Genomic DNA, 25790 nt, shown 5'->3' on the forward strand with positions numbered 1-25790 from the left:
TCTTAATAATAACAGCTATGAGAAATAATCATATTAGTGCACATTCATCCTTGTTTCAGCTCTCCTGCCTCCTGTGGATTACTGAGGAATAGGTATTTCCCTATTAAGATAAGCTAAATAGATGTAAGGATGATAGTTTCATAACAATTTAAAACATGAAAAAGTTTGTCTTTCATCTGCAGATGGGGCATGCACTGATACACTACGCAAGTTCTAATTATCCACTTACAATTATAATTACAGAGATTGTCTCAAGCTGCCAGTCACTTGCCTTCAACATCCCTAGTAGTGAACTATTTACATTTTCTGTATCCACCCATAATACATTTGAAACAAGCTACACCTGCAAAGTTTTCATCTTTAACATGTCTTGGAGCAGCACATCCAAACAATTTTATAAGCTTGAGTGGAAATTCTGAATTAGGACCAAGAAGCCTTCAATAAAGTCCATTGGGGGCCCTTCACATGCTGCAGATCAGTAGATACCTTTAATAGCAGAACTGGCCCCACTCCAATACTTGGCCTTTGGCAGCTGCAGGTATTTTGAAGATAAATCAGCAATTTCAAGAGGCAAGGAGCCAGCTGTTCTGCACACAAGCAGGCCTATAGATGCTACGCTCCGCTTGTGAACTGAAAGCAGGTATCCATTGCAGTGGATCTATCTCTCAGTCTCCTACACACATCATTAAGCATCACTCAAGGTATGAAACCTAAACAAAAAAGGCAGTTATTGAATATTCTTATTTTCTACAGGATAAACTGAATTATGCAGGAGCTTAGCTAGCAATGAGGGCATGATCTTGCACTGATTTAAAGGAAGCCAGGATTTCTCATGAGAGTCAGCAATACAACTGAGAAGCATTTTTCTTGACACCCCCTCTTTGTTTTCACAAACATGAAGCTTATTCAGTGCAGGTTTTAAAAATGTTTGAAATTTCTCACTCAGGATTCAAATAAACTCGTAACTCGAAACAAACCCTGCTGGCAACAGTTAAAATGAACAAAAAACAATGATGCACATACTTGAATGCTGAAAGGAAAAATTACCTTGTTCAGAACAGCAGTTCAATAATGCAGTTAAGAATTGGAAATATTTGGGGATGTAGGTTTGGGGTAAGCCTCTCTAACACTTGTGAAACTCTGAGGCCTTGGAACATGAAGGGCTATGGATACGTTACTGTCACGGCTTTCAAAATCAGGGATCAAAATGTGCAATTATATTATACAGAGAAAAGAAAAGGAATTTCACAACTTTAGCCTTGTATCTTTCTCCCTGCATGCTACTTTACATTGCTCAGGTATGCACTGAGGAGCCCAGCTGGTACAGTCAACATTTCAAAGTTGCCCCTCTTCACTCTGTTACATGAAGGTGATTTAGGAGCTTAGATTTGGACATTTCCATTTTAAATAAGGGCCGTTGTAATGTGTATCCCCATATACTGCAGCTATAGATAGGAACTCCTGTCAAAGGGTATATAACTGCCATTAAAAATATTTTGTGAAGGGAAGACTTCAGGTTTACTCCTGCAAAATGTAATTTCTTTAATGAGTTTTTATGCCCACTGGCTCTGTAAATACAGAACTACTCCTTGATTTTAAAAGTAAGTGCTAATTAAAATCCACCATATGATATGGGTTCATGATGCGGACTTCAAGACATCTTTTCTCACTTGCTATTCCCTAATCTAATATTCAGAGCAAGAAGGTGTTTTGTTTTGTTTGTTTCTTTTCCATAGTGGGACAATAATCTACTTCCTATCAATCAAAGATTTTGAAGCAGCGCCCAATTGCCACTCAAGTTTTCAGGATTTAAACACAACCTTCAATTTTAGGCTGCAGATATTAACTTTGGTGAATTGGGCACTGAGTGCTATACAGTTTCATGCTACTGACCTTGTTCTGAAAAACATATCATCCTTTAAAACAAAACTCACCTTTTCTTTTTAGGTAGGATACAGTTTCCTTCATTACCGGGGGGATTAGTTCACCCTTATTTTTGTCCTTGATACTGTTAGAAAGAGAAAAAAAAAAAAAAGTAATGGTCTTTAAACAGTATTGAAAGAAAAGTTAAACACAAGACAGAGCAGTCTCAGGAAAAACTTGGACTGAAAGCATACATTTGCTTCCACAAATTAAGAAGCCCACACCTCGGTGCCTGCACCAACTGCAAGAGTCCTCCACAACTGCAGGAAGTGCTGAATGAGCCACTGAAAGAGACAACTGGGAGTTTCAGTCAAAAAGCCATTCCTAATTTTTTTTTTCCTGCTAGAAAGGATGTATGACCACAATGGCAATTCATAGACAGAAGTGATCTTTGCTGTGCTGAAACAGTCAAGGACAGTGGCAGAATGGCGTTCCAGGCTAACTCTGCCCCCACTTGAGGCTGGTTTTGTTCTAGTTTTGTTCCCCTCACTTGGCATGCCCCAGCTGGGCAGTGCTCAAGAGGTCATGGTGACAACAGAGCTGATTGCGTTGACTGGATTCGGTTGTATGCCCCTGGTGGAATGTGGCTTTAAGGCAGCTTAGAGGCAGATGAGGAAGGAGTTTGCAATGAATGCTTTCTAATAGTCTTGATCAAGGGATGCTGCAAGTTTAGGAGTCCTTTATCATGCAGATTTTTCTTTGTCATTTCTTTTCAAGCCACAGTGTATGTATAATTAAAAGGATATTGTACTATTTATTTTGAAGGCAGTGATTGATGCAGTGAGATTGAGGTTATTAATGCTTTGAATGATTCCCATGAAATGAGATTTCTTTCTCTTTCATGAGTGAGCAGCTGAGGCAAAAATCAAACATAGCACTTTCTTGATCTAGACAGCATGGAAAATTCCACAATTATCTTATTAAAAAAAATGAATTTAGCAGTTTTAGAAGTATAACAAAAAAGACAGTATCTGCTGAGCATTCTGCTACATTCATATAGTAATCAACAAAAAAATAAAGGACACATCTCAGATTTAAATGTAACAATTTTATGTCATATTTAAACGGTGACCAAATTTACTGACAAGCTCTAAAGCACCAGCGCAACACAACATGGAAACTGTGACTGTATAGAGTGAGGCTGCCACTTGTGCAGCTCATCTACAGAGTATGCGAGACGCTTACAGAAGATGATACACACAATGTGTTAAACATTCCTTCAACCTAGCTGAGGTTTGCACCTGTAGACAGGAAAGATTCTTACAGAGTTTTTCTTTTCAAAGCACTGTGATTTCTTTTCTTTTTGTCTAGGCTGGCTTAGTTTCTCAGCATAAAGCAACTGATACTAACTGGAATGTATTTGATAAAACTTCTGCAACATTGTTGCATGGAATGAGCAATCCAATATTCTATTTTGTGTTTACACTACACATAAAAACATAGTTTAAAATAAGTATTACAGCTACTTCGGTCAGCATGGAGGGGTAAGGAAACTGGTGAAGGAAATCTCCCCCTCCACCTTGCATTTGTTTGCCTGTGCCTATGAAGTGAGTTAGAAGAGGTCATGTAGACTGTTTGATCTAGGTTCTCCAGGCTTAGAAGGCTGCCCACCCAGCCTCACACACAGGGCTGGTGAGGGAGCTCCCCAAAAGGGAAGAGTCAGAGCAGGATCCTGCCTTAGACACACACCCACTATGTGGTTTCGCCTCTCTCATAAACTGACAGGAATATACTTCACACCATTTAGTTATTCACCCTTATAACATTTTCATCTAATTCATCACCCCAGTGACACAATGCTGAGCCATCAGTGCCATTTCTTCTAGTTACAGTTTTACTGTCCACCCAGCCCTGCTCTTCCTCTTTCCTGTCTTCACCATCCAACCTCTTTCTAGGCACTCATGTCTGTGAATGTTATCCAGATCTTCTCAGACCATATTCTTTTTCCTCTACTGTGCATATTTAGTGTGTCTCTTCCCCTGGTGCTACGTAAAACAATACAACTTGATAGGTAATTGGGATAAACTTGCTTATCCAGCTCCTACATCTTGCTTTACTACTTCAAATACCCTAGACCACCCTGCTGTTCAAAAGGAAATAAGCTTTCCCTTCAGCCACAGAACTAATGAAGTTGATCTGCTATGGATTTGTATCCTGTGTCCTATCAGTTTCCTCATGATAGTGATAGTGATAGTGATAGTTTCCTTATGTTATAAACTCACTTTCCTTCCACGGTACTTTCATTTCCTCCCCTCACCTCTTTCCCTCAGGTTTCCTCATGTTAGGAGCAACCCATAATTAATCACCATCTAAACACTAACTGGCGTATCAGTAGACCAAAGACAAAAAAAGAACCTAAATTTGTGCTATAGTTCCCCCCCTTCCAGACAGTGATTTTTAAAAGCTTGTTGAAATGTAGCATTTGTGAGAGCCCTTTCCTCTGCCAAACGTGGTTGACATATGTCTGTATCTTCCCTACGAAACCTGACTAAAAATCAATCCACTGAACTTTTTTTTTTTCCTGCTCTTCTTCAACAAAGTATCCATACCAGAACCTGAAGTGTATAAAATTCAATTCTGATGTATGTGTGTATTAATAGTATTTTGTGTAGAAGTGTTGTATCTATATGTAACAGGAACTATAGGAGAGAGGAATTTTCTGTGATGTAAGCAGACATAGGAATTTTGCTAGAAAATATACTCGTTTCACCTACCACATTCACAACATGATAATTTTAGTCATTTGACCAAATAAATTCTGTGTATGTGTGCAATGCACTTGCAGGAAGACCAACAGTAAGGACTGAGTTTAATTCAGATAATCCTAAAGTATGACCTTTTATGTATTAGTAATTCTCATCATTTGCTGCTGCTTTCAAGTATGATCTTAAGATCAAATGATACAAACTCCTGTCCTTACACACTGGCAAGGCACCATTAATTTCAATATGAAGTATTACTGGACTTGCTGGAGTAATCACTCTCTGCAATATCATAACAACATGGCAATAGCCAGAAGATTTATGACCTGACTTGTAAGTCCAAATTCACCTTTCTCATTACCACAGACATCTTGTGAGAGCTATGTTAGAGGCCAGAAGTGCTTCACGAAAAATCTGACTGACTAGAGACAGACATGGCCTGAAATGATACCAGGGCCAGGTTTATGACCTTGCCCTCAGAGGAGCATCCTCTTCCTACCCACAGGGACAATCAGGTACCTGAGTACCTGATTTTTTTTTAACCTGAGCAAAATATCTTTCCCAGTAGCATAATCCTCCTAGCCGCTTTCAGAATATGAATTCTGTTACTCCTAAAGTACTAAGTCTCTCCCTCTCCTTCCAGCTTCAGCATTACCTTCAACAAACTTCCAGCAGTTTCAAAGATGCTGGTGACACCATAGCACAGAAAGTCAGTGTTACAACCATGCAGGAGACATGCAATGCTCTCAGAACAGCTCTGAGAGCCAGGTTGTCCTCCCCTTCACCCAACATCCACCTAGACCCTTGGGAGGAAAAATTTAAAAGCAGCTTTGCTGCAGTGCCATGAGCTCTTATACCAGCCCCTGCAAAAGGAACACAGCCACATAAACACAAAATATGTGAACCACATACTATGCTCTGAAAGGTTGCTTCTGAATGGGAGTTGTTTTTTCTTGCAGCAGATCACCGTTGTCTAACAACCCTGATGCAACAAAATAGGAGAGAACAGGCAGTGACTGTGCAGCCCCACTAACAAATTAACCTTCCTAATAAACCAAAAAGCAAGGAGGTTCTAAGGGTTCTCTGCACTACATGCAAAGTTGAAATCCCCAATGAAATGACATACCCCAGACATGTATTAAACAAGAAAAAGTGTTGGGAGATTAGGTCAATTCCAAGGTCACCATCTGGGATACCAGTGAAGGAAAGGTTGCAGCAGATCAAGACAAAGACCAAAAAATATTATAGCCTTTCTCATAGGGCAGTTATGACACATTCCTTGTGTGCCAAATAATTTTATTTCATGTATTCAAGTCAGTACCTTACACTTTTAGGACAACTTTTATTAAAATTAGTTGAAAGTCTAATTCACTTAAATGAGAACATCATCAAGACTTTAATTTGTTTGGAAGCTGTTACATCTTTATTGACAATTTGAGCTCATGGAATCCATTCTCAGTCTCTCTGAAGTTGCATTGATTGTTTTTGCTTTCTTACAGCTGCTCACTCCAGAGGCACCAAATAGCAACCCAGCAGCTTTTTATACATGTTTTCTAATTATTATCGTTTCCCATAAATGTGTTTCCCCATTTCAGGGTATAAATAGCAAACTGATTATTTACAGCACTTGCACCTGCTGAGTGCTAGCTTATCTGTCAGAGAGGTGAAACAAATAACTGGGCTATAATTTGTAATAATAAAACCTACACATTATTTTTCTGTTTCTAGGAAAAGAAAACCCTAGTTTCTGCACATTTGCCACTTTCTACAGGATTCCTTTTCCTCTTGAGGAAAGGTTCTGTTCCAAGCACATGAAAGAGGACCTCAGGATAAACTGTACTTTAAAATAGAGTAGAAAGTCACATGCCAAGTTTGTTCTATTTTTCCAATACCAGAGAAAGTCTGGATGCATACTTTCACAACATTTCACAATGTGGGAGATAGTGTTCAGTTTACTGGACCTAAGGTGACAGAAAATAATAGGGACATTACCTCAGCTAATGTAAATCAGACCAGCTCAGAGGTCAATGAAATTACACCTCTATCTTCTCTTTGTGGATCCTGTCAAGTAATCTGCATTTTTCTTCTCCTGTTCAGGATGGTCAGGATGGTATGATGAGCAGCTGTGCTCTGTGATGGACTATGGAAACTGCCACTGGAGATCAGGCTGTACAACAGGCAATTTGAAATGCAAGGTCTCTTACACTTTCTATTTAAGACACATGGGCAAAACAGAGCATTTCAGTGCACAGTATAGCTTTCTGTAACTGATTCAGTTGTCTGAATCATAGTGCAACAATATGTCAGACTCAAGAGTTATCTATTTCAGTAAACACAGTAGCCAAGGAGACTGAGTATTCCTCACTATAGAAATATATGATTAGTTACTGTGACATGTTACACATCCAATGACTCATTTCTAGTCTGTGGACAGTTATCATGAAGTTATCCACACATTGTTCTGAAGTATCATTAAGTATTCTTGGTTGATAATCTCTCTATTCTCCTCCTCTCATTTTCATTTTTTCCCTGCTGAGACATGCTGAGATTCGGTTTCAAATTCATTCTTCCTCCATGGTCACGCATGCACAGCATGCACAAGAAGATTATGACCAAAAGGAAAGTACCCTGAAATATTTATGATAACAATTCAACAAGCAAAAGCTGTACAGTTGTTGCAATTTTGTGATTTTTTCTCTGCCCTCAACTAGATAGGAAATGAAAGCATTTCCTATATTCCCACAAAAGTTATTTAATTTTAGATTTTAAAACCAGTCGGAGAAAACAGAACAATGTCAACAGCTAGTCAAGGTCAACTATGTTCTGTGGTGGAGCTCAGCTGTAGCCATCCTTGATTACGGGGCAATAGGGTGCAGCAACAGGGGTTTGTAGGAGCTTGTTGAACATACAGCAGAGGACAATGATACAATTTGGCCCTCCATGGAAACTTGAGCACAACTTGGTACCAGACGTGGTACAACTTGGTTCTAGCTGCAAAGACCCTGTAACTCACAGGAGCTCACGATGATGCAGGTTTCTATTTCATGTCTCTGCCTAACAATAAACACACCTACATTACAAAGAACTACATTTAAATAAAGTAGGATTCTTTGCTGAATCACAATGTGAACACTTGGCTTGGGATAACATAAATTTCTGTCACTCAGTCCAGAACAGATCTCTGATCTCCCAAAGCCCAGTCTCATACCCTTGCTGTCTTGCTCTTCTAGGTAAGATTCAAGCATACTGTGCAGGAATACTTACCGGGTTAAGTGCATCAGTGGAGTTAATTATAATGATTTTTTTTTTTTTTTTTTTGCTTTAAAAATAGTTATTTTAATTAAGTCTGCTCCAACACAAGATTCTGGGTCCCTTCACAGATCTGTTAACAGGCATTCGCAAAATTGGGACCACAGGCAGATGCAACTGGGAACAACTACCTAATCTGTCTTCCTTTCTGCACGTATAGCATGTGTAGCATGCACTTGATCTATGCCTAGAGAGACAGCATAGTGCATGCATTGAAGAGTAAAAACAAAGTTATGACTGTTCAGACTTCCCTCTGCACTTGAGTCTGAGCTCCCCTCATTTGAGCAACATCAGCAACAGCACCTTGATTCACAGAAAAGCTCTTTAAAACAGACAAATATTTCTGAAAATCCCTCTATAATTACATACTTTAAGTAACAGAAATACACAAAAAACTAGTATACGCATATTTTTGAAACACTGGAAAAGTCTAAAATAGCGATCTTAAGTTATGGGACACAAATAAAATGCCTGAGAGTGTGCTGCTGAATTTCATGGCTGAAATGACCAAAAATGCTTTCTGCCTGTATTCCTCATGAGTAACTGCTAACTGTGGCCCATAACCCTCCAATGTCATCACATATTCCTTCAGTGATTCCTTCAGGTATTTATAGGTTTATTTTCTTCCCCTCTGCACAAACAATCACCTTCAGGATTCAACATAAATATAATTCTGCACTTTAAAGATATAAAGTCAGCTTAGTGTTTGTTTCTTCCCCCCACATAGAGCGTAAGTTGACACTGAGGGGTTAAAGAGATCAAAAGAAGACTTAAACTCAGATTTTGGATCATAAGCAGAGAAAGGTAACATAAGAAATAAAAGTTTTGAACTAACCTGATAATACATGTAAGTCCTTCAGCTAACTCATAAATTAAACGCAATTCAGTATATATTACATTTCCGAGTATTACACTCACAGCTCTCACAGACTTTCCACGATTTTTAAATGCCTAGTTGCCTGATGTCATTTTGAAAATTCAACTCTACAAGGTTAAAAATGTCTTTGTGATTTAACCGATTAGTCCAAGATGAGACATTGGTCCCAAACAGCTATTTCTCAGTGTCTAGATGGAAACTTCCTTCAGTTTTGCTGTCCTACCAAACCAGGATTTTTTTCCCCTGCCAACTGGATGAAAATGAGAGATCTTGAACCAATGCTTAGTCAATTTTTGCTGTTCTAATTTTTTTTCAGCTATGAAATACAAATGCATTAACAAATACAAACTGAGAAAAAAGTTAAATGAGGAAGTGTTACCTAAGACAGCATTGTCTGCTGCTTTTAGGGAGAAACATTCAAAAGGATATGGGTTTACCACTTTCCATAGCCAGAAGTTATTGGGATGCCATTGTGAAATATCTGATCAAAATTAGGCCATCTATGAGGGCTTTGGATAATCTCATTCACCATCCTTTAACTGCCTGAATAAAGATCATCATCCCAGAAGTACAGAAACTGGCAAAACCTCAAACCTATGGGTCTTTATTATAAAAAAAAAAAAAAAAAAAAAAAAGATTCCACAGAGAAATAGTCCTTTAATGACAGTAGCTTTCTCTCAGCAGCACGTAGCAGATATATTCCCAGATGAAATAGGAACCACGTAGCAGATATATTTCCATAAACCTGTACAAAATAAAATCAGGCTATCCCTGCAGCCCTCTTCAGAAAACAGAAACAACCTCACCTGTCTCTTTGGTGGGAGGTCACTGACATTTTGACATTACAGACTATAGAGATCATAAAAGTAGAAGGAATCAGCAAAAGCAGTTAATTCATCAAGATAAAAGCTAATACTATTTTTTGTTAAAAAAAAAAAGAAAACTAAAAGCTAATAAAAAACAAATTTAATACTATTTTTTTTCTCCATCAGCTTTACTCTTTTTTTTTTTTTTAAAAAAAAAAGCATAAGGCATTTTAAATCCAGTAAAAATCAGTTCATCTACTCATTTATAAGTTGTAGGGGATTTGTTTATTTGTAATTTCTGCATGGCGATGCAGCACTACCTCTTCTGCAAGAAGTGATCTAGACAAATGTGGGCAAACGATGATGAATATCCACAATGCTTCAGTTTTGGACATCAGAGTGCTCTGAACTCACACAAGGAGCCTCCTTAGTGAGTGGTAGAACTCTCCAGACCAAAAATGATAGTAATGCTTCTCTCAATGATCCTCCACTGACAGACCTTCCACAGAAAAGTTCTTTTTAAAGCAGCCACCCTCTATATACTTGCAAAGGTTGAGGCATGTAAGAAGGATGTGGTTTGCTGATGGTAACACAACTGGAAAGCAGCAGAGCCAGGAAGGATAGCCCCTGCACACTCATCATGTGCCACTCAGTCAAACACACTGTTCAGAGACACTGTTCAGGCACAGAGAAATAAAATACCAGTAGCAGATGGTAAGTGTGTCACACAACATGCTGTCTGATCGCATAAGCCTGTGAGAGGTTAGATAGAGCTGCTTGAGAAGCCAGGCTGGGCTGGAGGCAAGTGATAGCATGCCCTGATGCCAGACAACAGTCCCACCTTTACTACTGAAGCAGTGGCTTAAAACATTGTCCTTCTTAATGTCCCAGTGAAGCCCACCTAAAACATATTTTCTGAATTAGGAAAGTGAGTTAGTCGCATTTCAAGTGTTAGGTTAGACTCTAAAGAGGTATCATAAAAGTTAATGTCATAGTAGCTCTTACACAATAGATATTGATTGTTCTAATATCAGGCCTTCCAGAGAGGACTGATGCTTAACATTTAACCAGGGGAAAATTATATATATTTTATATCTCATTTAAAGCTGAATCATTAGAACCAAAAGAGCAGAGTTGGGGGTGGGAAGAAATCCGACAAATGTCCATGGATCAGACAAACTGAATTGTTTTTGTTGAATGCAAACAGTATTGGTCAGCCACTCTTGAGAAGGGCACCGTCACAGGGAGTAAGGCCTGCCTTGGATTCATAAAAGCTACTGCCTAGCTCTGTAGTTTTATGGCTTTCAAAGAGAACAAGAAACTAAACATATACTAAATGAAACATCTGTTGACTTTGCGACCAGTGAATTTGCACATTATAGAAGGCTGCAGGATATAGAAATCTTGTATTATATAAATCTCATGGCTTACTATTGTAGGCTGACTCCAAATTGCTGGGTAGGTAGAGGTGGTCTTGGTGGAGGAATTTTAACAACAGGTGGCAGTTTTCCCTTCTGTTTCCTCCAAAGATTTTCATCATGTCTGCAAAAATCAAGAAATCACTGATTTTCTCTGCATCACAGCTGATGACCTCTATGTACGAAGAGGTACCATTTTTGTTCATAATACTAATCTCCTGACAATAGTGTATATGCTGCAGGTCTTATAGAATTTACATTTTAATTTAATGTAAGAATTAGGGAATTTTTAAAGTATTTGCAGAAGAATCCTTAAGCAAGGCACAGAATCCTTAAGCAAGGCATGCTTCAGCCAACAGAGTGCACTAACAGATGTGTCCATATGTCCAAAAAATAGGAACGCACTACAATTTAAAGCTTATTTGCTACACAAAATATAACATCCCTCTCTTTTGCAGCCATGCAATCCAATTTATAACCTTAGAGCTGTAAGGTATTTTCTGTTATTCCCTATTTACAAAAAAGGTGTGTAAAAACACAACAGACATCAATAACTGTCACAATCAAAGCTTCCAGTTACCTTCATTCAGCAGTGACATAAAATCACTTCCTGTCAGTACATCAAAGCATTTCCATGTAAAGCATTGAGTCCTAAATACTGTTATTGATACTAATACCAGCACTTGACAATTTTGGCATGTATACCCTGTGCATGTCTTTTTCTTTCCCTCTCCATTACTCCTCCCTAACACACATACATACACAACATAAAAGTAATGGATCTGCTAACAACAGATGTATCCATAAAGTTTAAAATCAATCAACTCTTAGCTGATTGTGAATGCTCTTATCAAAAGGAAGTCACTCGATCTGTTACAATATGCAAGCAAAGACGTCAGGATTGTTATTTTTGCCCATAAACATTACAAGGTACTCACAAGCAGTAACAACATATGGATTGGTTTTGTTAACGCTCACACAGAGGCTGCAGTTATATGAAGAAAATGCTCCACAACTGAGATGTAGATATTTCAGATCTATAGAAAACTCTAAAGGGTTCTCCTCTGTAAACACGTGAAAAACTTTAGCATGTCTTTCATGACAATGCAGCTTTCAGAATTAAATCCAGCCAAGCACAGATAGGTAAATTAGACTTTGAAGAAATTTATCACTGAAGAAATATGATTAGATTCTGCTTGGAATACAATGAACATGACACAGCTCTACCTGTTAAAAGGTGAGACCAAATATTTGAAACTTGCCACTTACTGGATGACTTCTTGAGGAATATTAAGCTGGTCATATTTGAGATGTTCTCTCAGGTCACTTAAATATTTCAAGTAGATGATTTTTTTCCCAAACTTATGGCTGAAAAAAATTGCAAAGAAGTATAAAAATCAGCATGAGAGGAACATTTTTGAAGGGTTTAGTTTCCACTACAAAAATGTAAGTGCTGATGCAACTCAAAATTAGACTGTAATTGAAGCAGCAGGACACATAAGATGTATTTCATTTCATATGATCAAACATACACAGTGCATGCCCGAGAGTCTGATTTGAACAAAAATAACTGACTTCCATCTGAACATTTTGTGATTTGCATAGATATGAAAAACACTGCTTTAAAAGACACTGAAAAACAGCTTTCTTATAGCATTACAAGGCTTGCTAACAGAACTGTTAACTTCTTTTATGTGGCCAACAGACCACGTTTGTGTTATTTAGGTATTCCTCCCTACCAAAAGACAGAATAATGGCACCGTAGACAAAAACTATAAAGTAGTAATTGACGGGCAAGACTTTCAAAGAGTGGACAGTGTATACCCTTGAAGTGTTGGGCCATCTGTTTTGGAAAGGGCTGAATAGCTTCTAGGAAACAACTTGAATAAAAAGGCTCTTTTGTCAAACTGCACAAAACAGACTTTCAATTTTAAAGTACCAACTATTAGTAGTTAGGTCTTGAGTTTCAGTTACAGGTGGTCCAAAATAATTTCATATTTTTCTGCAATACAAAATATCTGTCCTGTCAAGAAAAGTAGTAGGTGTTTACGATAAAAACTGCACTTTGCTGCAAGTTACTTTGATAGCAAAACTGGAGAAAAATTCTCTCACAGTAATGAATTTGTCACTGAACTGCCAAACATATATACACACTCTCCCTCTAGTGGGAGATGGTACAAATGAAAGTTGCTTCAGAATTTTAGGAGCTTTTAATTGCAAAGTGCAAAATTTTGCTAGCAGACAAGTGATTTTGTAATCTGATAGTTATCTGTCCCTGTGTGTACAACTTCAGAGCTTTTCAGCTTGTCCTTTTTCCAAGCATTATTTTTTGGCCTGTGCTTTCAAAATTATAAGTCAGGGCTAACAAAGAATTCTCTGTGAGTGACTTAGGGACTTTTCAGAGTTTACTCATACTTTCAATTATTTTCTCATAATACTTAGTATTATTATGACATAGTAATCATGACATATGACATGTCATAATAATCATAATAATCATTATTATTATTCCCAGTGTACAAATTTCTGTTGGTCATGTGGTGTTGTTTTGGTTGGTTGGTTGCTTTAACAAGTAGAGTATTATCAGATCAGAGTCAAAACAAGTATCCAGGTATACAGTGGTAAAAGTTGAGTACAACCAAGAATACCGATGAAAGCAGGGTGTTCAGAAGGAAAAGATGATCATGCATCTAAGGTTACAAGCCCTGGTTTGAATTTTCTATGCCAGATACAAATGTTTAAGTTTATCAATATCACTCATTTTCTCATCCAAAGTAAACAGGGATTTAAATGCCAGTGTATCAATGTAACATACTGTTGTAAGAAAAAAAAAATTAATTTTATTTATCATCTTAATATCCAGAGAAAATGAATACTTGAAAAGTTAACTTTTTCTTTTCTAAGTATTATCAGCCAATTATTATTCTAGACAAATAATATATCAGTCAAAATAAATATCTACAGTAATTCTTCTTGTTTCAGGAACAACAGATTCCAGAATGATTTCAAGCTTTAATTATTTTTTTTTATTTTCACACACTTCTTGCATGTTCTGTTCAGTCTAGAATTTAGATTTCCCCCTTACAATTAAATAACTTGCTGCTATAACAGACATTAGTTGTTCATTCGTTATGGTTTTCTCGAGATACGTTGCTTTATTCCTTTAACCCTGAGGACATTCATAATATATTTTGCAAAATGTTAGAATGTGAAAGTGATAGAAGTTCAGGAGCAAAATATTAAGAAATCCCGACCAACTTAGCCTTTATCAGTATCCGTTCATTGATGTGGGTTCCATGTAGCTACTACCATCAGTTTCTACTACACAAAGAAAAAGAATCTACCAGTAAAATACATTCAACATTATACCCTCCATCTCAAATTCTTATGGGTACTTCAGGGCTTATCTATTAACTCTGAACACACGAGTAGCATCAATCCTATTCATCCCAGCATTTGAGATCAGATCAAAGGTTAAGCATTCATTATCTGCTTCACCATACAATCCAGTAACTCCAGTCAGGGACCCAGTTCTCTTGTGCTAAGTACTGTTAAACGGGACAAAAAAGTCATTCATGGGCCACAGAATAATTACATTTTAAAGTGGTGTTTAATTTAACATACCACTAAGCCTTTTCTTAGATAGAAAAAACCCTCTACCCTATTATTCATAACCAACTCATCTTACACAGTAGGTCAAAGCAATTTAAATCATAGAATCATAGAATCATAGAATCATAGAATATCCTGAGTTGGAAGGGACCCTTAAGGATCATCAAGTCCAACTCTTGGCACTGCACAGGTCTACCCAGAAGTTCAGACCATGTGACTAAGTGCACAGTCCAATCTCTTCTTAAATTCAGACAGGCTCGGTGCAGTGACCACTTCCCTGGGGAGCCTGTTCCAGTGTGCAACCACCCTCTCTGTGAAGAACCCCCTCCTGATGTCAAGCCTAAACTTCCCCTGCCTCAGCTTAACCCCGTTCCCGCGGGTCCTGTCGCTGGTGTTAATGGAGAAAAGGTCTCCTGCCTCTCGACACCCCCTTACGAGGAAGTTGTAGACTGCGATGAGGTCTCCCCTCAGCCTCCTCTTCTCCAGGCTGAACAGGCCCAGTGCCCTCAGCCGTTCCTCGTACGTCTTCCCCTCCAGGCCTTTCACCATCTTCGTAGCCCTCCTCTGGACACTCTCCAACAGTTTCATGTCCTTTTTATACTGTGGTGCCCAGAACTGCACACAGTACTCGAGGTGAGGCCGCACCAGCGCAGAGTAGAGCGGGACAATCACCTCTCTCGACCTACTAGCGATGCCGTGCTTGATGCACCCCAGGACACGGTTGGCCCTCCTGGCTGCCAGGGCACACTGCTGGCTCATATTCAACTTGCTGTCTACAAGGACCCCCAGATCCCTCTCTTCTAGGCTGCTCTCCAGCGTCTCATCGCCCAGTCTGTACGTGCAGCCAGGGTTTCCCCGTCCCAGGTGCAGGACCCGGCACTTGCTCTTATTGAACTTCATGCGGTTGGTGATCGCCCAGCTCTCCAACCTATCCAGATCCCTCTGCAAGGCCTTTCCACCCTCATTCGAGTCCACAACTCCTCCAAGTTTGGTGTCATCAGCAAACTTGTTCAAAATACCTTCTATTCCTACATCCAGATCGTTTATAAAAATATTGAAAAGTACCGGCCCTAAAATGGAGCCTTGAGGGACCCCACTGGTGACCGCCCGCCAGCCTGACGCAGCCCCATTCACCATAACCCTTTGGGCCCTGCCCGTTAGCCAATTGCTCACCCATCGTATGATGTTTTTATTTAGCTGTATGGTGGACATTTTGTCCAGTAGGATCCTATGGGAAACCGTGTCAAAAGCCTTACTGAAGTCCAAAAAAATCACATCAGCTGGTTTCCCTTGGTCCACCATACGGGTGATCTTATCATAAAAGGAAATCAGGTTAGTTAGGCAGGACCTACCCTTCACAAACCCATGCTGGCTGGGACCAGTGACTGCCTTGTCCCCCAGGTGCGCCTCAATAAGTTCGAGAACCATCTTCTCCATGATTTTACCAGGCACTGACGTGAGACTGACAGGCCTGTAATTGCTAGGGTCTTCTTTCTGACCCTTCTTGAAAATCGGCACAACATTTGCCAGCTTCCAGTCTACCGGGACCTCTCCAGACTCCCAGGATCGTTGAAAAATAATTGAGAGAGGTTCCGCGATGACGTCCGCCAGCTCTTTCAGCACCCGGGGATGAATCCCATCCGGACCCATGGACTTGTAGGGATCCAGGTGGAGTAGCAAATCCCGCACACGTTCAGGGTCGGATGGGAGTTTGTCATCCCCACCGTCCCGGTCCTCCAGCTCAGGGCACCCTGGGTCCCGAAGCCCATCATCAGCATTGAAGACAGAGGCAAAGAAGGCGTTAAGCGTCTCTGCTTTGCCTATGTCATTGTCTGTGAGGAGACCTTCCCTATCAAGGAGCGGCCCTATGTATTCTTTAGTTCTCCTTTTTCCATTCACATATCTAAAAAAACCCTTTTTATTTTCTCTCACAGACACAGCCAGCTTCAGCTCTAGGTGTGCTTTGGCCACACGAATTTTCTTCCTACAAACACGAACAGCATCCCTGTATTCTTTCCATGTCACCTGGCCCTCCTTCCAGTAGCGAAACACTCTCTGTTTCCGCCTAATCTCCATAAGAATGTTCCTGGTCAGCCACGCCGGCCTCCTGCCGCGCCTGCCTGACTTGCGATATTTAGGAACTGCCTGTTCTTGTGCTTCTAGGAGGCATCGCTTAAAGAATGACCAGCACTGGTGGACATCGAGGCCTTCAAGAGCAGCTTCCCAGGGGACCTTGCTGACTAGTTCCCTGAGCAGCCTGAAGTCCGCCTTCCCCATATCTAGGGATGAGGTTTTGGTGGCACTTTTCCTTCTGTCACCGTAAATTTTGAACTCAACCACTTCATGGTCACTATGACCGAGGCAGCCACCAATCACCACATCTCCCACCAGACCCTCTCTGTTTTCTAGCAACAGGTCTAGGAGGGCACCTTTCCTAGTTGGCTCCGTTAGCACCTGCACCAAGAAGTTATCATCTAGGTGCTTCATGAACCTCCTGGACTTGCTCGTGTCAGCCGTGTGGCACTCCCAGTTAACGTCTGGCAGGTTGAAGTCCCCCATAAAGACAAGGGGAGTTAATCTCGAGGCCTCTCTTAGTTCTGTAAAGAATAATTTATCGGTGCTATCATCCTGGCCAGGCGGTCTGTAATAGACTCCCACAACGACATCCCCTTTATTCGTTCGTCCCTTGATCCTTACCCAGAGGCTCTCAACTTTGCCATCGCCGACCTGAAGTTCCACACAGTCCAGCCCCTGCTTCACATACATCGCCACCCCACCACCTCGCCTACCCTGCCTGTCCCTCCTGAAGAGCCTGTAACCATCTATCGCAACACCCCAGTCACAGGACTCATCCCACCAGGTTTCGCTTATGCCGATGATGTCGTAGTTGCGGGACTAGGCCAGGACTTCTAGCTCATCCATTTTATTCCTCATACTGTGTGCGTTCGTGTAGAAGCATTTCAGGTGCGTCTCCTTACACTCAGCACCTTGTGGATCTAACCGAAGGACCTCACTGGCACACATCCCCTCTGATTCTAGCGTACCATCCCTTAGGTCTTCACCGGCGTGCCTGGTTTTAGCCCCTTCCCCCTTCGACTCTAGTTTAAAGCCCTATCTATCAGCCCTGCCAACTCCTGACCAAAGATCCTTACCCCTCTCTGAGAGAGGCGCATCCCATCCGGTGCCATCAGGCCCTGTGTAGCATAGACCTTCTGTGATCAAAGAACCCAAAGTTCTGCCGGTCACACCAGTCTCGAAGCCACGAGTTTATGTGAACAGCAATGGGGTGTTGTGCTGTTACCTGTTATATATGGAGTGGTAATTCGTGTCGAGAAAATGGTTGATATTAATAAAGAAGGAGGATATTTGGGAGTGTGGCCATGGGGGTCAGAAAGCCCCGTGGTTCATGATAACATTAGACTCTTAACGATGAGGTCATCAGGAATGTAAAAGAGTTTAGAGGGAACAAAGAAGGGTGATTCAGGAGACTCAGTGCAGTCTGCAGTCTTGGGTTGCTTGTTCTCCAGCCATTAAGGCATGGATGTTTCTGGGTGTTTGCTGTTGTTATATTCAAAGTTGTTTGGCCAATGGAAAGTTGTTTTGAAAAGAACTGCTGTGGGGAGAAGGGTATAAGAGGGGAGCCTGTCCTCAAGATAAAAAAGGAAGGCAACATGATGTGATGAAGTTATGATCAATAAAGAAGCAGGAAAAAGAAGTGAAGAAGAACAGGCTGTCAGAAAGGAGACCAGAACAGGAACAGGCACATTGATCGCCTCATGAAGATAGGTTCGGCCAGACTCAGCAAATTGCTCAGAGAAGCTCGTACTGAAAGTCACTGGAAATAGGTGCACTGGAGCTGGAGAGAAGCTCGAGCTGAGAGAAGTGGACCCGTGCACACAACTGCCTCTCAGTGGTAAGCAGTTCTGCATTATGGGGAATCATACGTCCTTAGGAACAAAGACTGTCCTGGTAACCTTACAGCTTATTCTCCTTATTAACAATCAGACACTTTATGATCCTGAAATATGGGACCAAACTGAGGTCAAGGTGTGGGACTCTGCAACTAAAAACGACAAGGTTGCAGTGGGATTGCAATCTCTGTGGCGAGCAATCTCTGAGGCCTTAAAGAGCCATGTGGGGCCACAATCACAAACGTGTGGCTTTTCAGACAGTGAGGGAGCTGTGGGCTCCTTTACTGATCCAACTGCTATGCCATGGGCGCCTCTGCTGCTACAGCCATCGAAGGCTTTTGCTGTTACGCCCCCTGCTGACCTGGACGTGCCTTTTGACCCAGGCCCTATTGCCTTGAAAAGGAGATGGATACGTTTTTCTTCAATCTGGGAAGAACGGGATATATAAGGCCCGAAGACCGAGTTGCTTGACAACTTAAAGCGAGACATATTGTTCAAAGGGAATGGAAAATGGAGACTTGTAAGTAATCTAGAAAAGGCGTGGAAAGTGGAGACTGTTAAGTCATGGAACTTAAAGGATTGTTTGTTACCTTTTCTGATTGTACATATGTATAGGCATACTCGGGTTTAGTATGTCAAGCAATGTTCTATATATTTAGAATGTTTGATGTTTGTGTGTGTGTGTTGGTGGAGCGTAGACTCCCTGCACACCCAGCGCTGTTTACTTGTCTTTTAAACCTTTTATAGCTTTCATACCTTTTATAAGTATTACTAAATTCAGATTGAGGTGAGACTTCATTTATAACATACCTGACATATTTTACTTTAAGCTTTTTAAGAGCAAAATATTAGAGAACAAATCATCCTTAAATAAACAGGAAAATGTGTTGAATAAAATGCGAAGTACCTTGTAAGAGGTTTAAAAATATTCCACAGAATTTTTATGAAGTTGGTTGGATGTACAACATACAGTGCTTTAAGGTTTTTCTTATACCTAGTAGAAGAAAATGAAATTGTTAGAATATTTTTCAATATCACAGACTGTAGAACTGAATAGATACAACTGAATGAAAGCTATTATTACAGCAAGTTTCCATTGGAGTTTCATACTAGAGAAATTTTCTAAATTTTCAGACGTAAAATCTACACCTAAGCTTTTTCTTTCTTACTACTTTTGTCTTATCTTTGGTCGTTATTACCAAAGTTGACACCAATTACACATTGTTTTATATCAGATGGTCCCCTTCATTTAAAACAAAAGCCTTTATTACAGCATTGCCCGATTTTACAGTGTTATATCATGGTACTCAACAGATTCTAGTAGGCTGAAACTGAAATGGAAACCAGGCTGCACAAAAAGGCTCTGATTTTATTCAATCTTACTGCAAAATGAGATTGACAAAACACATAATCAAATACCCTGCTTTTCTATATAAACTGTTTCTTAGAAATTGCAAGTTTTCTTCCCAGTAGGGAAGCCTCTCTGGTGTTCACCATTCATTGCTAGAAAAAAGAATCTTTAACTATTAAGAAAAATCTTCATGTAACAGGTTATGGTAAGAGGAAAAAAGGGTTCAACTCAGCAGTTACAACAGTTTTTCCTTTTGGGTTTTAACTGGACCCGTACATCTTTGAATAAAAATAGCATTGTTTTTACAAAGCCAGTATCACACACAAGCAAGAACTACCCTCCTGTGCAACAGACACCACTGTGGATAAGAACTCAAAATCAATGATAAAAACTAACAAGCAGAGCAGCTGAGGTGTTTTACTGATGTTTATATTTTAAGTCTTTTTTGCATCTTGAAGCAGTGGTCATAAGCCATTACTTCTATTGAAATTTACATACTTCACATTTTCCTGAGCTGCAATTAAATGCCCAAAAGACTTAGTGAGCCTCTGCTTAAAAACAAGACCCATTCTTTTGAAACTATTCCAGTTAAGCATTTACTTTCATGATGCTAGCTAATTACTATCTTCCTTTGTACTCTTTTTTTCTTTCTTTCATTTGATCCCCAAAACACATGCATGCAAGAATCTGAAAGGTGCTTTCTCCACATCCCCCCCCCATCTGGCTAGTATAGCTGAACATTTATGTTGTGCTGTAAATACCTCTGTGAGCTTCTCAATGACAGTATGCTAAGAACTTCATTCTGTATAAAGTGAGTGAGTGTAAAGTTGACTGTAACGTTGTCTGCTTTTTCCCAGCTACCTGTCTTTATCTGTTCCTCTGGTTCTCCTGCTTTCAGGGTTGGGATGGGAGAACAGAGAAAACAGATTTCGGGCTTAACCCAGTCACACTGTACACCAGAGGTATTCACAGGTCAGAAGGCAGCAAAACTGAAGAAGATATTGCCCCACATTATGCCTCTCCCCATAGCGCTGCTGTAAATTAGTTTGGGTTTGTCTTATAAGAAAAAGAAAACAATAGGGTAGGCTTCCAATTCCTTACAGTGATTTATTTTCAAGAACTGTCAGAGTACAACAAAAACCAGTATTGTAGTCCAAGCCTTTCACCAAATATAAAATACAGGATGTTATATATGGAGTGGTAATTCGTGTCGAGAAAATGGTTGATATTAATAAAAAAGGAGGATATTTCGGAGTGTGGCCATGGGGGTCAGAAAGCCCCGTGGTTCATGATAACATTAGACTCTTAACGATGAGGTCATCAGGAATGTAAAAGAGTTTAGAGGGAACAAAGAAGGGTGATTCAGGAGACTCCATGCAATTTGGGGTTTCTTGTTCTCCAGCCATTAAGGCATGGAAGTTTCTGGGTGTTTGCTGTTGCTGTTACATGCAAAGTTGTTTGACAAGGAAAATTTGTTTTTGAAAATGACTGCTGTGGGCAGAAGAGTTTAAAAGGGGAGCCTGTCCTCAAGTTTAAAAAAAAAAAAAAAAAAGACAACACAATAAATTTATGTCATCAATAAAGAAGCAGAAAGAAGGAATGAAAAAGAACAGGCTAGCAGAGACCAGGACGGGAACAGGCACATTGATCGCCTCATGAAGATCGGTACGGCCAAACTCAGCACACCGCTCAGAGAAGCTCGTACTGAAAGTCACTGGAAATGGGTGCACCGGAGCTGGAGAGAAGCTCAAACTGAGAGAAGCGGACCTGCGCACACAACTGCCTCTTGCTGGTAAGCAGCTGCGCGTTATGGGGAATCATATGTCCTTAGAAACAAAGACTGTCCTGGTAACCTTACAGCTTATTCTCCTTATTAACAATCAGACACTTTATGATCCTGAAATATGGGACCAAACTGAGGTCAAGGTGTGGGACTCTGCAACTAAAAACGACAAGGTTGCAGTGGGATTGCAATCTCTGTGGCGAGCAATCTCTGAGGCCTTAAAGAGCCATGTGGGGCCACAATCACAAACGTGTGGCTTTTCAGACAGTGAGGGAGCTGTGGGCTCCTTTACTGATCCAACTGCTATGCCATGGGCGCCTCTGCTGCTACAGCCATCGAAGGCTTTTGCTGTTACGCCCCCTGCTGACCTGGACGTGCCTTTTGACCCAGGCCTCTTGGCCTTGAAAAGGAGATGGATATGCTTTTCTTCAATCTGGGAAGAACGGGATACATAAGGCCCGAAGACCGAGTTGCTTGACAACTTAAAGCAAGACATATTGTTCAAAAGGAATGGAAAATGGAGACTTGTTAGTAACCAAGAAAAGGAATGGAAAATGGAGACTGTTAAGTCATGGAACTTAAAGGATTGTTTGTTACCTTTTCTGATTGTACATATGTATAGGCATACTCGGGTTTAGTATGTCAAGCAATGTTCTATATATTTAGAATGTTTGATGTTTGTGTGTGTGTGTTGGTGGAGTGTAGACTCCCCGCACACCCAGCGCTGTTTACTTGCCTTTTAAACCTTTTATAGCTTTCATACCTTTTGTAAGTATTACTAAATTCAGATTGAGGTGAGACTTCATTTATAACAAGGAGATCCCTTGCCTTTATTCTCCCTTACCCTATTTATAGAAGCAATAGATGCATTCTAGTAAACATACTCAGAAACCTAGAAAAAAAATAAGCTTTTCTGGTCTGTTGCTGAGCCAAGAGCAGTCTCTCATGAAAGCAGTTAGGTGCTTCAGATGATACCTTCCCACTGCAGATCTATGCACAACCGCATTTTCTTGCATAGTGGATTTTAGAGTTTCAGAATGCTACTAAGATTCAAAAGACTGAGCTCTGGCACTAGACAACCAAATATTTTTGTACACATCTTGATTAAGGAGGTATTGGGGAGGCATTGGGGAGGCAAGGACAATCCCCAGACATGGACTGTATATCTCGAAACAAGACACTGGAACCCATGATAAGGAAGCGGCAGACGGACAGAGAAACAAATGTAAGGACTATACATCTCAAAATTGGACATTGGAATTCATTATAAAGATACAACAAACGGAAGAATTGGCAACAACCAGCTCTCGCAATTAAGAAACGTGCCAATTCAGCAGATTCCTGACCAAAGGTGAAAAGTACACTGTGAGGAAGACTCGGGGTCTTCCTCCCAAAGACCCCTGCCCACGTCCCAAAGACCCCTGCCCACAATTCTTGGGAGGCTCTACGCAGGCGCAAGGTGCCAAAAGGCTAATTAGCATGAGAAGCGAGGGAAGGCGGGGATAGGTAATGCATATGTATAGGCGCTTGTAGAATATTGATAGATTGATTGTATAAATTCAAGACTGCTTTCCACTTTGGGTATGCACGATAGGTGGAGAGATCCCCCGTGCATCCAGCGCTGCAATAAAGAATATACCACTTAAAGGAATTTCGGCTTCGATCTTTGAATCAATCTGGCACCCCAGATGGGACTACCTCTCTGCCGGTCCGCAGGACCCGCTGGGGACAGGACTCCCTAGGGTACCCCCGGGATTTCCCGGAGGGACTCCTCGACTCACCGGATCACTGCGGAGGCAGACAAGGACCCCATCATTGTAAGTGAGTATATTCTTTATTCTGGTTTGGTTTTCTGGTAGGCCGGTCATCTGGGACTGTCCAGTAAGTCGGAAGGTGACTTCTGCAGGACAGTATTTGGTATATACTTTGTGGTTAGTACCACAAGTGTATCTGGGGACCTTGAGGTCCATCTGTATCTGGAACTGTCTGTAAGTCGGAAGGTGATCTTCTGCGAGGCAGTGTTTGGTATATACTTTGTGGTAAGCACCGTAAGTATATTTGGGGACCTTAAGGAAAGAGCTCGCTTTAAGGTCCATCTGGAATTGTGTTGTTTATTTCGGTTTTCTGACTCATGGAGTATGGTATTTAACTCTGGTTATTGTTACTGTGATTTTGGCTATTTTTCTGGTGGTAATAGTAGGTTTGTGGCATTGTTATAAGAAAGATATCGTTATGGTGTTACACAGTTCGGTTTTCTGAGTTATCGCATGTGGAATTTGACTCTGACTATTGTTATTGTGATTTTAGCAATATTGCTGGTAATAGTAGCTTTGTGACATCGCTACTGAAAGATATTGCGTGCCTGTAATTTTGTGAGTGATACGTTTTTGTGATACGCTTTTGTAAGTAACACGTGTATTCTGAAAGTGTAAACTGGAAAATGGGGGGGCGAGTAAGCAGTGAAATTCCTAAGAAAAGTGCGTTAGGATGTGTTTTGAGTCACTGGAAGGATATTGGAGGATCTGCCGGTGGAAGTGTGAACAGGAAAACATTGATAAAATATTGTAATCAATGGTGGCCGCTTTATAAGCTGGAATGTGGAGAAAAGTGGCCCCTAAATGGAACTTTAAACTCTAATGTTTTGCTACAGTTAATGTTGGTTTTGAGAAGGAGAATAGGATGAAATGTTGTATACTGATGTTGTTTCAGCATCTTGGTGGGAAAAGGTACGGAATTAAGTTGGCCCCTGACTGAGCCTTTGATGTTGGCATTAGAGAAGTACAGGCTGGAGAAAGATAAAGGAAGTGTTAAAAGGGTTGTTGAAAGTGTTAAAGGTGTTTGAAGTTGAATGAGCAGGGAAAGAGGATGTAGGAATGTTAATAGTTCTGTCTCTGCTCTAGGCAGAGATCTTAAAATCATGGGTGTTAGCCCTTTGGGGCAAAGGGATCATGATAGGTCCGAGAGAGAGTTGTTATGGAAACAGAAAAACAGTTAACTCTTAAAACAACCTGAGTTCATGTGCGAGCTCAGATTACCGATGGGACCGCTCAGGGAACTGTGGACAACTGCATTCCCCTGACCGACCCCACTGAGACCCGAATCATCCCTAAAATTATGAACGGCTAAGTAAATACTAAAATCTGGATGAATTGGGAATTGAGAATATGCTTCCAACAAGGTCTAAAAGAAACCCCTACGGAATTTTCGGACCAACTCTGAAATGTAATGAAAATAAATAAATAAATAAATAAAACAAAACGGTTTGGACCTGGCTTCGGAGGACAAATTGACTAGCCTTTTTCTAGGGTAATCATTGGTCCCTGATTTCAACAGGAATAACGGGGACCTGGGGAATCTACCCTAGCGGATCCTCCACTGATTATAATGAAGCTAGGGGAGGAATGGAAGTGAAATTTCTTATTGATATGGGGCAACGTATTCAGTTCTAAATCAAGCATTAATGCCCTCACAGAATTATTATGTTAGGGTAAAAGGTGTGTTGTGGTTTAACCCGGCTGGCAGCTAAACACCACGCAGCCGTTCGCTCACCCTCCCCCTCCCTCTCTAGGACGGGGGAGAGAAATGGAAAGTGAAGCCCGTGAGTTGAGATAAAGACAGTTTAATAAGACAAAATAATAATAATAATAATAGTAATAATACAATGATGATAATAGTACCACTACTAATAATGTGTACAAACAAGTGATGCACAATGCAATTGCTCACCACCCGCTGACCAATGCCCAGCCTAACCCCGAGCAGTCCGGCCCCCTCCCCCTGGCTAGCCACCCCTATACATTGTTTAGCATGACGTCAGATGGTATGGAATACCCCTTTGGCTAGTTTGGGTCACCTGTCCTGGGTCTGTCCCTTCCCAGCTCTTACTGCACCCCCAGCCTGCCCGTTGGCAGGACAGAGCAAGAAGCTGAGATGTCCTTGGCTTGGTATAAGCACTGCTCTGCAACAATTAAAACATCAGGGTGTTATCAACACTCTTCTCATCCTAAGCCAAAACGTAGCATTCTACCAGCTACTAGGAAGAAAATTAACTCTATTCTAACTGAAACCAGGACAAGGTGTAACCGAAAAGGCTTATTT

General features: G+C 40.7%; 1 protein-coding gene across 21 annotated transcripts in view; it reads right to left on the reverse strand.

Annotated features, from left to right (window-relative positions):
• Positions 1-25790, reverse strand: part of ARHGAP8 (Rho GTPase activating protein 8) — a 113542-nt gene that overhangs the window by 23307 nt on the left and 64445 nt on the right. For 17 of the 21 annotated variants that reach the window (XM_072041459.1, XM_027450237.3, XM_038173381.2 and 14 more), the window contains 4 exons: positions 19466-19552; positions 12305-12403; positions 11049-11159; positions 1935-2008 (listed from right to left, as the gene is read on the reverse strand). In XM_072041459.1, the coding sequence (XP_071897560.1) occupies positions 1935-2008; positions 11049-11159; positions 12305-12403; positions 19466-19552 (371 nt within the window). The remainder of the gene's footprint in view (positions 1-1934; positions 2009-11048; positions 11160-12304; positions 12404-19465; positions 19553-25790) is intronic. The other 4 variants (XM_038173378.2, XM_038173377.2, XM_038173379.2 and 1 more) reach the window with 4 other exon arrangements.

The sequence above is a fragment of the Anas platyrhynchos genome, chromosome 1 (assembly GCF_047663525.1).
Source record: "Anas platyrhynchos isolate ZD024472 breed Pekin duck chromosome 1, IASCAAS_PekinDuck_T2T, whole genome shotgun sequence".
NCBI lineage: Eukaryota > Metazoa > Chordata > Aves > Anseriformes > Anatidae > Anas > Anas platyrhynchos.